General features: G+C 39.3%; 2 protein-coding genes across 3 annotated transcripts in view; one reads left to right on the plus strand and one right to left on the minus strand.

The window, feature by feature from the left end:
• Positions 1-7,151, minus strand: part of LOC133664598 (oocyte zinc finger protein XlCOF6-like) — a 183,537-nt gene extending 176,386 nt beyond the window's left edge. For both annotated transcript variants that reach the window (XM_062069358.1, XM_062069361.1), the window contains exons 1-2: positions 6,488-7,151; positions 2,754-2,972 (exon numbers count right to left, since the gene is read on the minus strand). In XM_062069358.1, the coding sequence (XP_061925342.1) occupies positions 2,754-2,972; positions 6,488-6,596 (328 nt within the window). In that variant the 5' untranslated portion in view covers positions 6,597-7,151. The remainder of the gene's footprint in view (positions 1-2,753; positions 2,973-6,487) is intronic.
• LOC133664592 (oocyte zinc finger protein XlCOF6-like) overlaps positions 1-14,846 on the plus strand; it is a 225,970-nt gene that overhangs the window by 17,830 nt on the left and 193,294 nt on the right. The window lies entirely within an intron of this gene.

Raw genomic sequence — 14,846 nt, forward strand, 5'->3', positions numbered from 1 at the left:
CTGCTTCCGCTCGCACCGCTTACGTCGTCTCCATTGGCGGTCACCGCTAGCACTTGACTCCGCTGCTACAAAGGCCGCTCGATGTAGTCCGCGAAGTATTCCCATGCTAGCGAGGAGGTCCACCGTACATGCATCTTTCAGTCTATAACGACCCGATCCATCCACATCCACAATTGTCTGTCGGTTGTATGTGATCACAGAGTGTTCACGCTTTGAGCCAGCCATGAAATTGACAGAAATGACGGGTGTTTTTTGCCAAATTGTTCTACACTCCCAAGAGCGTTAGCATAGCCGCAGCATAGCCATAGCCATGCGCCGCCATTTTTTTTGTACTCTTTTTAAATCAAAAGAAAGTACCCAAATGACCCTGATTAAAAGTTTACATACCCCAGTGACTTTGATCTGATGACATGCACAAAAGTTGACACAAACAGGTTTGAATGGCTAATCAAGATTCCAATCCTCACCTGTGACCTGTTTGTTTGTACTTAAAGGCCTACTGAAAGCCACTACTACCGACCACGCAGTCTGATAGTTTATATATCAATGATGAAATATTAACATTGCAACACATGCCAATACGGCCGGGTTAACTTATAAAGTGCAATTTTAAATTTCCCGCCACACTTCTGGTTAAAAACGACTATGTATGATGACGTATGCGCGTGACGTCGCGAGGTCCACGGAGGTGTTTGGACCCTATTGGACACAATACCCAGAGCTCTGTTTTCTTCGACAAAATTCCACAGTATTCTGGACATCTGTGTTGGTGAATCTTTTGCAATTGGTTTAATGAACAATGAAGACTGCAAAGAAGAAAGTTGTAGGTGGGATCGGTGTATGCGGCTGGCTGTAGCAACACAACAAGGAGGACTTTGTTGGATAGCAGAGCTAGCGCCGGCGACCTCACCTTGACTTCCTACGTCTCCGGGCCGCCGACCGCATTGTCGATCGCTGGAACGCAGGTGAGCACGGGTGTTGATGAGCAGAGGAGGGCTGGCTGGCGTAGGTGGAGCGCTAATATTTTTATCATAGCTCTGACGAGGTCCCGTTGTTAAGTTAGCGTCGTTAGCAACAGCATTGCTAGGCTTCAACAGGCGTCGAATACACATTAACCGTGTATTTACATGTCCAGTGTTTGGTTCGGTGTCTCCTGATAGTAGTATTGTTGATCTTCTGTCTATCCTTCCAGTCAGGGATTTATTTATTTTGTTTCTATCTGCATTTGAGACAGATGCTATCACGTTAGCTCATGCTAAAGAGCTTCGTCGATGTATTGTCGTGGAGATAAAAGTCACTTTGAATGTCCATTTCGCCTTCTCGACTCTCATTTTCAAGAGGATACAGTATCTAAGGTGGTTTAAAATACAAATCCGTGATCCACAATAGAAAAAGGAGAGAGTGTGGATTCCAATGAGCCCTTGTACCTAAGTTACGGTCAGAGCGAAAAAAGATATCTCTTGAACTGCATTCTAGTCCGTAACTCTAACGTTCCTCATCCACGAATCTTTCATCCTCGCTCAAATTAATGGGGTAATCGTCGCTTTCTCGCTCAGAATATCTCTCGCTCCATTGTAAACAACGGGGAATTGTGAGCAGCACTACCGCTTGTGACGTCACGCTACTTCCGGTAGGGGCAATGTTTTTTTTATCAGCGAGCAAAAGTTGCGAACTTTATCGTCGATTTTCTCTACTAAATCCTTTCAGCAAAAATATGGCAATATCGCGAAATGATCAAGTATGACACATAGAATGGATCTGCTATTCCCGTTTAAATAAAAAAAATTCATTTCAGTAGGCCTTTAATGTGTGTGTATAAAAGGTCAGTGAGTTTCTGGGCTTCTGACAGACCATTGCATCTTTCATCCAGTGCTGCACAGATGTTTCTGGATTCTGAGTCATGGGGAAGGCAAAATAATTGTCAAAGGATCTGCGAGAAAAGGTAATTGAACTGCATAAAATAGGAAAGGGGTATAAAAAGTTTTCCAAGGAATTGATCATGCCAATCAGCAGTGTTCAAACACTGATTAAGAAGTGGTACATGAGGGATTCAGGTAGACCAGCAAAGATTTCAGCCACAACTGCCAGGAAAATTGTTCGAGATGCAAAGAAAAATCCACAAATAACTTCAGCTGAAATACAGGACTCTCTGAAAAATTGTGGTGTGGCTGTTTCAAGATGCACAATAAGGAGGCACTTGAAGAAAAATGTGCTGCATGGCCGAGTCGCCAGACGAAAGCCATTTCTGCGCAAATGTCACAAAGTATCCCGCTTACATTACGCCAAACAGCACAGAGACAAGCCTCAAAACTTCTGGAACAAAGTAATTTGAGTGATTAGACCAACATTTAACTTTTTGGCCACTCTTGACAATCTAATACTTGGTTGGTATTCAAGCTATGAAATGCAAATGGAGTATTGTTGGCACTTTTTGGATGGTTATAGAGGACCTCCCATTGGTTCCATTGCAAGTGGACTTTTATTTACATTTATGAGTTAGAATGTGATTTTAAAAAATATATATCCATCGTCATGTCTTTTATAATGATTGTGAACGATAGAAAAAATTCCCCAAAAAAGTGCAGTTCCCCTCTAAATTCCAGTGATTAGATTTAAGACTTGAAGTCTATGAGCATGAAGTGATGAAGCCTACTTGGATGAGAGGACAAACGTCTTCTAAGACAAAGTGAACAGTCCAGTTGTGATGGATTGAATGCCCTGAGAATAAAATGATATGTGGATGTTGTGCTTACTTGGACTGTGATGAAGCTGTGAGGACTCAGGTGGTTTGTCTTCATGCTCTTCAGTCTTCACAGAGACAACAGTCAGTGGAAACTTGGTGACATCATCCTCCTCCTGCCCTAGAAGACACTCTCCCTCCTGAGTGATCCACACTTCCTCCTCTTCCTCTTTCATGTGGGGTGGCTGTGGATCCTCCTCTTCCTCTTTAATGTGAGGGGGCTGCTGGACATCTGTTGGGTAAATAAGTAAATACAATTAAGAGAGAATAGAAATAGTTTTGGACTGACACTATTAACACAATGACATTATTTGTGTTATTTCGTGTGTTGTGTTAAAAGTGTGTAGCAAAACAATTAATAGAAACACAGGAAATACCTCCTTTTTTCCTAAAATGTATTCAAAAGTGGTACAGTGAGTACAGAAACAGACTTGGAAATTGGATAGGGGGCAATTTGAAAAGTTTTTATAAGTACGAGGCAGCATTGATTGAGGCATTTTGAACTTCACTGATGTAAAATGTGTAAATATTTTATTCTGTATACGGTCCATTACACCTGCTCTTTATCTGTAAACTTAACCATCATCTTTTAGTGACATAGTCATTACCATAACTTCTATATCATGGAAATAAATAAAAAATCTAATTCCAAAATCGATTAAAAAAAACATTCATGGTACGTTTTTGTCATCATGCAGAATACTTTGTTGTGGTCATTTTGTTGGCTGGGCCAAAATAAACTTTTACCAAAAACATGTTTTACTATGTGGTGTTTTTTATGGAGTATCTCCATCAACAATTCCTCTTTAGGAATTGGAGACCATCTACGACACGCTGAAGGAAAGTCAGTCACCTTTATGTTCTTTTAATAATTCAAGTGTTGACTACTTTGGTTATTGAAAATAATTGTTTACTTTCACTTATTGATGCATGTAAGTCAGAATCAGGAAGTGAAATTATAACTTGAATTAGATTTGATTACGGTATAAAAATGTATTTGGTGACTGTGTGAGTTTTGTGTAAACATGTTGATACAGGTTTACATCTTCTTGGGGACTGGAACACAGATATGTCCTGACAGGATGCACCCATTTTAAAAACCTTCCTTAAGCTGTGCCACCAACATTGCCTCACTTAGCTCATTAAGCAAACTACCAGGGTGAGTGAGTCCTTTTAAACTATCATACAACAATTGTTTACTTTCACTTATTGATGCATGTAAGTCAGAATCAGGAAGTGAAATTATAACTTGAATTAGATTTGATTATGGTATAAAAATGTATTTGGTGACTGTGTGAGTTTTGTGTAAACATGTTGATACAGGTTTACATCTTCTTGGGGACTGGAACACAGATACGTCCTGAAGGGATGTACCCATAAAGAACATAGAACCGAGGCTGACGACCACAAAACAAGCAAAGCTACAAGACCTAGACTAGCAAGGCTTTCAATGACAAACTGGTAAATTAAGACTCGCCCCAGTACTTGCAAGTACACAGGTCTTTGGGTCAATTCCTAACCTCAGAAAAGTAAATAACTTTACAGTCAAAGTGGGTGACAATATTAAAACAAACAAAAATGAGATTACCCATCTTGGCTGCATCGTAGAGACTAATCTCTCCAGCGAGAAAATGACTACTAACGTAGTCAAAGAATCAACCGACGAATTATGTTCTTACCATTGTTGTCCCGATACCATATTTTGGTACCGGGACCTGTACCAAAATGTAATTCGATACTTTTCTAAATAAAAGGGACCACAAAAAAGTGAATTATTGGCTTTATTTTAACAAAAAATCTTAGGGTACATTAAACATATGTTTCTTATTGCAATTGTCCTTAAATAAAATATTAAACATACTAGACAACGTGTTTTTTAGTAGTAAGTACACAACAAAAAGCTCCTAATTTAGTCTGCTGACATATGCAGTAACATATTGTGTCATTTATATTCTATTATTTTGTCAAAATTATTAAGGACAAGTGGTAGAACATGGATTATTAATCTACTTGTTCATTTACTGTTAATCCATCCATTGGGTGCTGGAGCCTATCCCAGCTGCATTCAGCAGGGTACACCCTTATCTGCTTATTATCTGTTTTAACATGTTCCATCTACACTTTTGTTAAAATGTAATAATCACTTATTCTTCTGTTGTTTGGAAACTCTACCACAAATTTGGGTATCAATCTGATACCAAGTATTGTGCAACTTATTGTCTTGTAATGAATGTACATCAGAGCTATTCAAATGTTTGTATTTTTTGTATTTAGTGTATTAAATTCAGCAACTAGTGTTTGGATCCCACTGTACGCAATATCTGAAGAGCATGGAAAAAAGCATTTCACTGTGGTGTACTCGGCATGTGACGATTAAAACCTTGAACCTATATATTATTTTCACAATGTTATGTAAGACCCACTCGACATCCATTGCTTTCGGTCTCCCCTAGAGGGGGGGGGGGTTACCCACATATGCGGTCCTCTCCAAGGTTTCTCATAGTCATTCACCGACGTCCCACTGGGGTGAGTTTTTCCTTGCCCGTATGTGGGCTCTGTACCGAGGATGTCGTTGTGGCTTGTACAGCCCTTTGAGACACTTGTGATTTAGGGCTATATAAATAAACATTGATTGATTGATTGATTGAACCTTGAAGTAGTTACAGGATCATACATTGGTCATATTCAAAGTCCTCATGTGTCCAGGGACGTATTTCCTGAGTTTATAAAAGTAATATAAATTTTTTTTAAACGAAAAAAGATGTTGTGATGCCAAAAAATATTGATGTAATCATAGAAGTAGTACTTTTTAGAGGCGGTATAATACCGAATATGATTAATTAGTATTGCGGTATTATACTATTTCCGGTATACTGTACAACCCTAGTCCTTAACTGGCGGGTAGAAATACACTTAAGACTAACACACGCGCTCATTTAACCCCACTTTGACTACGGAGTTAATGTTTGGTATCTTGAAAGCCCTGAAAAACAAACTCCAGACATCCCAAAACAAAATGATTGGGCTTCTACTCAACCGTCCATCTCAGGCTCACCTTTCCACCAACCATTTCCTTAACGTGGGGAGGCTCTTGGTAGGTGACAGAGTACATCTTCTTGCAGTTGGTCTGGTGTACAAAATACACCATACCACTAAAATATCCATGTACCTGTTTAGATCCTTCAAAATATATTCACCATTATAACACCAAAGAAAGTTGTACACATCACATTCAACCCAGATTTCACTCCAATAAAGGTTATAATTTGTTTGCTTGCTATACCACCAAAATGTGGAACTCCCTATCAAAAATGAAAGACATTACATGTTGTGGCAACTCGTAACTGGGAATATACAAAGCCTTTTACCTATTTTATATTATATTTTCATTTATTTTTTTGCAGTATGTTTGTACTTAAAATGCTACTTTCTACATAGTACTGTGTTCTGTGTGAGTTAAACAAATCTTTCAACTGAAACCATCTCAGGCTTTCTTGTAGCAGTGAATGTGTACCGTGATGAAACTGTACCCTTTCCTATGCAAACTTCTCATAAGTCCTTCAATCAATCAATCACACATTGTTACAAACTGAGAGGAACATCAACCTCAAACTGTCTCGTTTTCATGAAGAATCTAAATCAAAGCATTGCATCATCCCCACAAGACAAAGCATCTTCCTATTGAAGAAAAGTGTTAGTAATGAAATATAAAGTTAGTAAAGATGTGAGAGTAAGAAGTACACAAACCTGTTCTGTGTAACACAACTTGAGCGTCCATAAGTTGATGTTGTCGCTCCTTCTCCTCTTTTGTTGGACAAAGTTCCTCCTCATACTTTGCTATCGTTCTTTCGCACATTTTCACACAATCACAACACTTTACACTCACATTTGATCTCTACTTAGCGATGTGTTGATAACGTCCGCGTCTCTTTGTTAGCAGCTAACAAGCTAAGCTAACTAGCAAGCTAAGCTAGCACATAAAGTGCGCTCAGACTAATGTATCCGGATACAAACAATGACTAACAATGTTTCATCTACTACACGACATATATGCGTACATGTATGCACTAAATACAAATAGAGAAACAATAATGGCCAGTGGCCACGTTTAGGCCTTCTCTGTCAAACGCCATTTTGCTTTTTACTCCTTCGTCTTCTTTGGATTTCCAGCAGACTAGTAGAGCATCTTAGGCCTCCACAGCTTCTTAACGGGACTTCTTCGTCCTGTCCTATGGTCCATACTACATTCTACAGTACAAGAGGTCGCGCTAGCAACCTTTCAATGGACCACTTCCAAGTTGGCTTCGTCGTTCTTCTTTTTTTTCTGTTTAATGGCGGTTAGGGTACATGGAGGCACTAGGACCGCTCTTTGTGGTCGCAGGAAGAGCAGCAGGAAGTTCTTCTTCTTCTTCTTGTGATTTTATGGCGGTTGGCAAGCAACCTTGTGGTGAGCATTACCGCCACCTACTGTAATGGAGTGTGGATCGAGGTGGATTCCTACTCTAAATTCTTTTATTAACCCATTGTTTTTAAAAAAAAAATGTGTGTATTGCTTTATAACCTGTGTGTTCTGAGTGCAATCTTAATATATCTTCCACTGCTAACCTAATATTCTCTTTCGCTAACTTATTTCCCAGTATTTCCCTTTCTCTATTATATTTTCTACAATGTATTAAAACATGTCTTACATTTTCTATCTGTTGGCAAGAATCACACAGTCCTGTAGCATGTTTCCCCATCAATTTCAATGAACTATTTAGATATGTATGTCCTAATCTCATTCTAGTAATAATGTCTTCTTCCTTCCTATTTCTATTCCTCCTCCCATTACACCTACTCTCCTCTGGACTTTGTAATACTCTCTACCTTTTGTTTCCTTATTCCAATTATCCTGCCACTTTTTATTGTGTTCTATCTTAATGATGTTCTTCACTTCTTCTTTACTGTGCTTAATCTCCATGTTTACTTCTGTTTTAGTGCTTGCTTGTTTTGCGTACTTATCAGCTAATTCGTTCCCCTCAACTCCTACATGAGCAGGAACCCAAAGAAATGTTACCAACCCTCCCGCTTTATTTATTCTGCAGATTGCCTGAACTATTTCATAAACTAAATCTTGTCTTGTTTCTGACGCTATGTTTTTTATGCTAGTCAATGCACTGCAGGAGTCCGAGCACACGACTGCTTTCCTTGCTTTATTTTCTTCTATCCAATTAATTGCCATATAAATTGCTACCAATTCTCCCGTAAAAACAGATAATTTATCACTAATTATTTTATTTAATACTATGTTTCCTTGTGGGATAACTGCTGCTGCTCCTACATTATTATTTATAGTTTTTGATGCATCTGTGTACACCATGATGTTGTCTAAAAACGTTTCCTCAATCCATTGTTCTATCTGGTATCTATTTAAATTTATATTCTTTAGTAATTGCATGTTTACATTTGGGTTGTCATACATCCACGGTGGTATTGCAGGGATTGGTACTGTAGGGCTAACTTTAATATTATCAATTTGAACTTTATTACATCTGTCTCCTATTATCCGCCCAAATCTATTCATTTTTTTCTTCTCTTTTTCTTAGCAGTTCAGTAGTACTTGATGGGTTGGATGTTCTTGCTTGGACCCTTTTAAGTTTGCCCAATAAACTGCTGACAGTTGATCTCTCCTCATGTCTAAAGGTTTTTCATTCATCTCTACTTGTAATGCTGCAACTGGGGTTGATTTAGTAGCTCCACAACATAATCTTAAAGCCTGTGATTGGATCCTGTCTACTTTCCCAAGTAATGTTTTTGCAGCAGATTGATAAATAATGCATCCATAATCAATAACAGATCGTATTAAACTGATGTATATTGCTTTCAATGTCTGCCTATCAGCCCCCCAGTCTTTACCCCTCAAAGCCCTCATTACATTTAACACCTTTTTACTTTTCTCCACTATTTTGCTGATGTGGGTTGACCTGTTAATATTTTTATCAAACCATATACCCAAATATTTAAATACTTGTACCTCTTCTATATTTTCTCCATAGAGTTTAATTTGGATCTTGTTTTGTACTTTCCTCTTTGTAAAATTTATGACTTTTGTCTTTCCAACAGAGAATCTTAAACCCCACGCCGTTCCCCATTCTTGAACTTTATTTACCGCTTTTTGAATCTTCTTTTCTATATGATTAGTATTTCTACCTCTCTTCCACATCACTCCATCGTCAGCAAACAGTGCCACATCCACTAATCCTTCCACTTATACGTATACTTATACGGACGGTATAGCTCGGTTGGTAGAGCGGCCGTGCCAGCAACTTGAGGGTTGCAGGTTCGATCCCCGCTTCCGCCATCCTAGTCACTGCCGTTGTGTCCTTGGGCAAGACACTTTACCCATCTGCTCCCAGTGCCACCCACACTGGTTTAAATGTAACTTAGATATTGGGTTTCACAATGTAAAGCGCTTTGAGTCACTTGAGAAAAAGCGCTATATAAATGTAATTCACTTCACTTCACTTCACTAAAAACTTCATTTATCATTATTGAAAATAATACTGGACTTATTATACTCCCTTGCAGGGTCCCATTTTCCACTTCATATACTCTGCTGTATTCATTCTCTATTTTTACTAATATTTTTCTACTTGTTAAGAAGTCTTTTATCCATCTATACATTTTCCCTCTAATCCCAATTATATTTAGTTTTATCAGCAACCCCTGTTTCCACAACATATCATAAGCTTTCTCTATATCAAAAAATACTGCAATTATACTTTCTTTATTTATTTGTCCCTTTCTAATTTCCTCTTCCAGCTGCACTGCTGGGTCGTTTGTGTTTCTTGCTTTGCGAAATCCACTTTGGTAGTTTTTTATTATTTCTTTTGACTCTAAATAATACACTAGTCTTTCATTAATCATTTTTTCCATTACTTTACCCAAATTTGAGGTCAATGCTATCGGCCTATAATTACCTGCCTCTTCCGGTTCTTTCCCTGGTTTGCATATCGGAATTATTACAGCTTCTTTCCACTCTGCTGGTAATTTCCCTTCTTCATATATCCTATTATATAATTTCAAGACCACTTCTTTGCCAATGCTGCTTAAGTTTTTGATCATCTGATAACTCACCTGGTCTTTTCCTGGTGTTGTATTTTTAACCTCTTTCAATATTCGAACCATTTCATTCAAAGAAAATTTCATATCTATAGTGTTGGTTAAACTATTATCATTGTATTCCACCATTTCCCCAATATTTAAACTAATTGTTTCTTCTCTCTTTTGTTTTTCTACATTTCTCAAATGATCATTACTGTGCACTTTAACAAATGTCTTTGCTAAAAGTTCTGCTTTTTCTTTATTTTCTACCACACACCGTGTCCCATCTTTCATCACATGATTTTTATGTTCACTTCTGATCCCTGACATTTTCTTGATCATTCCCCACACTTGGCCTAAAGGAGTAGTTCTATTTAATGATTCACAAAACGTTCTCCAATAGTGTTTTTTTGTCTTTTTAATAACGTACCTTACTTTAGCTTGGTGCCTTTTATATTGGATCATATCTTGGAAATGATGTGTTCTTCTCAATATTCTAAATGCTCTATTCCGTTCTTTTATTGCGTCTGTGCACGCTTGTGTCCACCACGGCACTACCTTCCTTCTTTTCCCTATACTACTACTTGGTATGCTTTTTTTGGCTGCTTCTATTATGCACTTTGTAGTATCTGTATTTAGTTGTTCAATATCTTGATTTATATCCACTTCCTTTAATGTCATGTCGGTACTTTCCCTAAATTGTCCCCAATCACCGTGATTATACTGCCATCTTCCTTCTTTTTTAGTGCTTTCTGTCCTTTGGTTTATGTTTATGTGAATGAAGATTGGGTAGTGATCACTGCCTATAGTGCTGTCTTTATTTACTTCCCACTCTACCTTTCCTGCTAACCCTTGTGACACCAGTGTTAAATCTATTGCTGTTTCTTTACCCGTAACTACATCTAATCTTGTTCCCGACCCATCATTCACACACACCAGTTCTTTTTCCTCCAAAAATGCTTCCAATGTTTCCCCATTCCAGTCATCCCTTTCACCCCACATTGTGCTATGTGCATTAAAGTCACCACACCAAATGATATTGCCACTCCAGTGCTCGACTATTTTTTCTAGTTGATGAATTTGTAATTTCTTGCACGGATTATAGAAGTTTAGCACTTTGTATCTTTCTTTATTATTCCATACTTCTACCCCTACTATTTCTAGTTCTTGTTTTTCTTTTAATATTGTATAATGCATGTCTTCTTTAATAAATATGGCACATCCTCCTCCTTGCCCATCATTCCTATCTTTACGTATTGTTACGTATCCTTTTATTATAAAGCTCAATTTTGGCTTCAGCCAGGTTTCTTGAATACATATTATATGTGGTTTATTTTTCATATTATTAATATATCCCTTTAGTTCCTGTCCGTTTGCTACTAAACTTCTGGCATTCCACTGAATAATTAACATGGCATTGGATTGTGGTAACATGACTCTGTCTCGTCTACTCTCTGTAGTTCACCTTGTACCTGTTCCCAAGATAGTTCTTTTAAATTTAAGAACTTTGCTGCTGCTTTGACAATTATTTTGATCTTCTCCGTTTTATTTCTTGCCTGTTCTGTACAGTTTATGGATGCCAGGAACACAACTAGCTTGTCCATAGAAAGTCCTGTATTTGTTGCCTCTTGTTTTTTATTACTTGAACTATTGCCACTTCTGTCTCGTTCTGAACTATTCTCACTTCTATCTTGTTCTGCACTTTCTTGATTTCTTACTTTAACTGCCTCTGCGTATGTAATATTTCTTTCTACTCTGATTTGCTGTACTTCTGTTGCCTGTTTCCTAATGACACATCCCCCATACGCTGCTGTGTGATTCCCGCCACAGTTACAACATTTGACCAGATCATTATCTCCACATTGTCCATATTCATGCTCCCCTCCACACCTTCCACATCTCAACTTAGCATGACACACACTGGCTATGTGCCCATAGCGTTGGCACTTGAAGCAGCGTACTGGGGGTGGGACGTAAGCTCTAACATAAAAGCTTAAAAACCCAATCATAATTCTCTGCGGGAGGACTTCCTCGACAAACTGTACTAATACTGATTCGCTCTCCATCTTTTCTCCATTTCTATATGCCATCATTCTTGTCAACATCTTGACAGTTCCCCCTTTTATTTGTCTTTTCAATTCTTCTAAATTTTCACCTCTTGGAATTCCTGTCACTACTCTTCTTGCCCCCTTTCGTTCTCCCACTTCGATGTTTTCCTTTATTATCTTATTGCACAGTTTTTGCAACCGCATTGCTTTACTTTTTTGCTCTCCATTTTTGCATTTAATCAAAAGTCGCCCGTCCCTAAGCACCTTCGCTATCTCCACCTCTCCGATGTCCTTCTTTAACCCCTTAACCAGTGTCATTAAACTTATGTCATTCATGTCTTGACTTGATTTAAATGTATATATAATCCTATAATTATCTTCCATAGTCTTTTTCCTTTTTTCTACTTCTTCATCTTCTTCATGAGCTCTTTTAGCACTCGACTTTCCTTCATGCCCTCCACTCCCCTTCTTTCCTTTCTCCCCTCTAGTCCTATCCACGTCCATACCTTCTGTAGTGGTAGGCTATGCCTACATATCCCAGGGTGCTTTGGGGCTGGGGCTTACTTCCTGAATGACTAGTAAACATGACAGCAACGCTACCTCTCTGTGTCCCTGAGCCATTCATTATACATGGTGTCAGAGAGTGAAAAAGAACTCAAAAGTTATAACTTTATACTCCTGTGAAGCGGTGGATGTTATCTCTTCATGAATATAGCCTGGAGGAAGCTCAGTGCTGACAATAAAAACGGAGATAAGTGAAGAAAAGTTGCTAAGCTAAAAAAAAAAAAAAAAAAAAAAAAAAAAAAAAGCCTGCGACTTGGCTGAGCTACACAAACCTTTCCTGATCGACAACTAAGGGAATATACAATGGCATCTACACAAATATCACACCCAGAACCATTTGACTTCTCAAATCCGTCAGGATGGCCAAGATGGATCAGAAGGTTTGAGAGATTTCGTGTTGTATCTGGATTAACAGAGAAAGAAGAGGAGTATCAGGTGAATTCACTTCTCTATGCTATGGGAGATGCAGCAGATGATATTTTGGCAGTTTTACCGTTGACTGATGAAAACAAAAAGAAGTATGATACAGTTAAAGAAGCATTTGAGCAGCACTGTGTGGGAAAACACAATGTGATTTTTGAAAGGGCCCAGTTTAACATGAGGTTCCAACAAGATGGAGAGAGTGCAGAAGCATTCATCACCACTGTGCACAAGTTAGCAGAACATTGTAACTATAGAGATCTGAAGGAAGAGCTAATAAGAGACAGAATTGTGGTTGGAATAAATGACAGGAGGCTGTCAGAACAGCTACAGATGGACTCAGAATTGACCCTGGTGAAGACAATACAAAGAGTGAGACAAAGTGAAACGGTTAAGAAACAACAGACATTAATGTACAACACTGCTGGAGAAGGAGACTCCAAGATAAATTTAGATGCTGTTCAGACAAGGTTTCAGCGCCTGGGGAAAAAGCCTCAACACTCAAACAAAGGCCAAAGGTCAGACACTCAAGGAGAAAAAGAGTGTGGCCGATGTGGAAAAGGACGCAGACATGCATGGAAAGACTGCCCAGCTAAAGATGTAGAATGTCGCAAGTGTCGCAAAATTGGACATTATGCAGTGGCCTGTTTCAGAGGGAAAGCAGTAAACACAGTCACAGAGTGCCAGTCAGACGGTGACAATGATCAGGAGGACTATGCTTTTCTAGGTGAGGTGCAAACACAGACTACAAGGCCTTGGATGGAAAATATACTACTCAACGGGGAAGCCATTAATTTTAAAATCGACACAGGAGCTGACGTGACATCCATACCGGAAAGTGTCTTTAAACCAACACGAGATGGCAAGTTGGAGAAACCACTTAAGAAACTGTTTGGACCGGGACGCAACCCCCTGAATGTAAAGGGCTGTTTCCAGGGGAAAATGCTGGCAAAAGGCCTCTTTACAGACCAACATGTTTATGTTGTGGCAGGACTGACACAACCACTTCTGGGACTACCAGCCATAGAGGCCATGCAACTGGTTCACAGAGCAGAGGCTGTCACAGCGACACAGCCTGAAACAGATTTCAAAGCAGCGTATCCAGCGGTGTTCCATGGGCTTGGTGAGCTGAAGGAGCCGTACCGCATAGAGCTGAAAAAAGGAGCGACACCTTATGCTCTCTCAACACCCAGACGGGTCCCACTGCCACTGAGAGAGAAAGTGCGTGAAGAACTGGATAGAATGGAAACTATGGGAGTCATATCAAAAGTGACAGAACCAACGGCTTGGTGCTCTGGAATGGTTGTGGTTCCAAAACCAAAGCAGGACAAACTCAGGATCTGTGTAGATCTCACAAAGCTAAACAAAGCAGTGAAAAGAGAACGCCATATTCTTCCTTCCGTCGACCAAACACTTGCGATGATGTCAGAGGCAAAGGTTTTCACAAAATTGGATGCTCGATCTGGATTTTGGCAAATCCCATTAACCCCAAAATCACGACCATTAACCACATTCATCACTCCTTTTGGGAGATATCTGTTCAACCGCCTGCCCTTTGGGATGAAATCCGCTCCAGAACATTTTCAAAGAAGGATGTCACAAATGTTGGAGGATTTTGAGGGCGTGCTGTGTCATGCAGATGATGTTCTTGTGTATGGCCGTGACAGACAGGAACATGACCAAAGACTGCACAGTGTGCTCCAGAAAATGCAGGAGGAAGGCCTCACTTTGAACGAGAAGTGTGAGTTTGCTAAGGAGCACATGATCTTTGTTGGTCACAAGGTTTCGGCAAAAGGCATCGAGCCCGACCCAAACAAAACAAAAGCGATTCTTCAGATGCCAGAGCCTGAATGCGCGGAGGATGTGCGCCGCCTAATAGGCATGGCAAATTACCTGTCCAAATTCTTGCCACAACTGGCTACTGTCACCGTGCCCCTGAAAGACCTACTGAGGGAGAAAAATGAGTGGGTCTGGGGGGAACCTCAACAGAC

Source organism: Entelurus aequoreus, linkage group LG14, assembly GCF_033978785.1.
Source record: "Entelurus aequoreus isolate RoL-2023_Sb linkage group LG14, RoL_Eaeq_v1.1, whole genome shotgun sequence".
In the NCBI taxonomy this organism is placed as follows: domain Eukaryota; kingdom Metazoa; phylum Chordata; class Actinopteri; order Syngnathiformes; family Syngnathidae; genus Entelurus; species Entelurus aequoreus.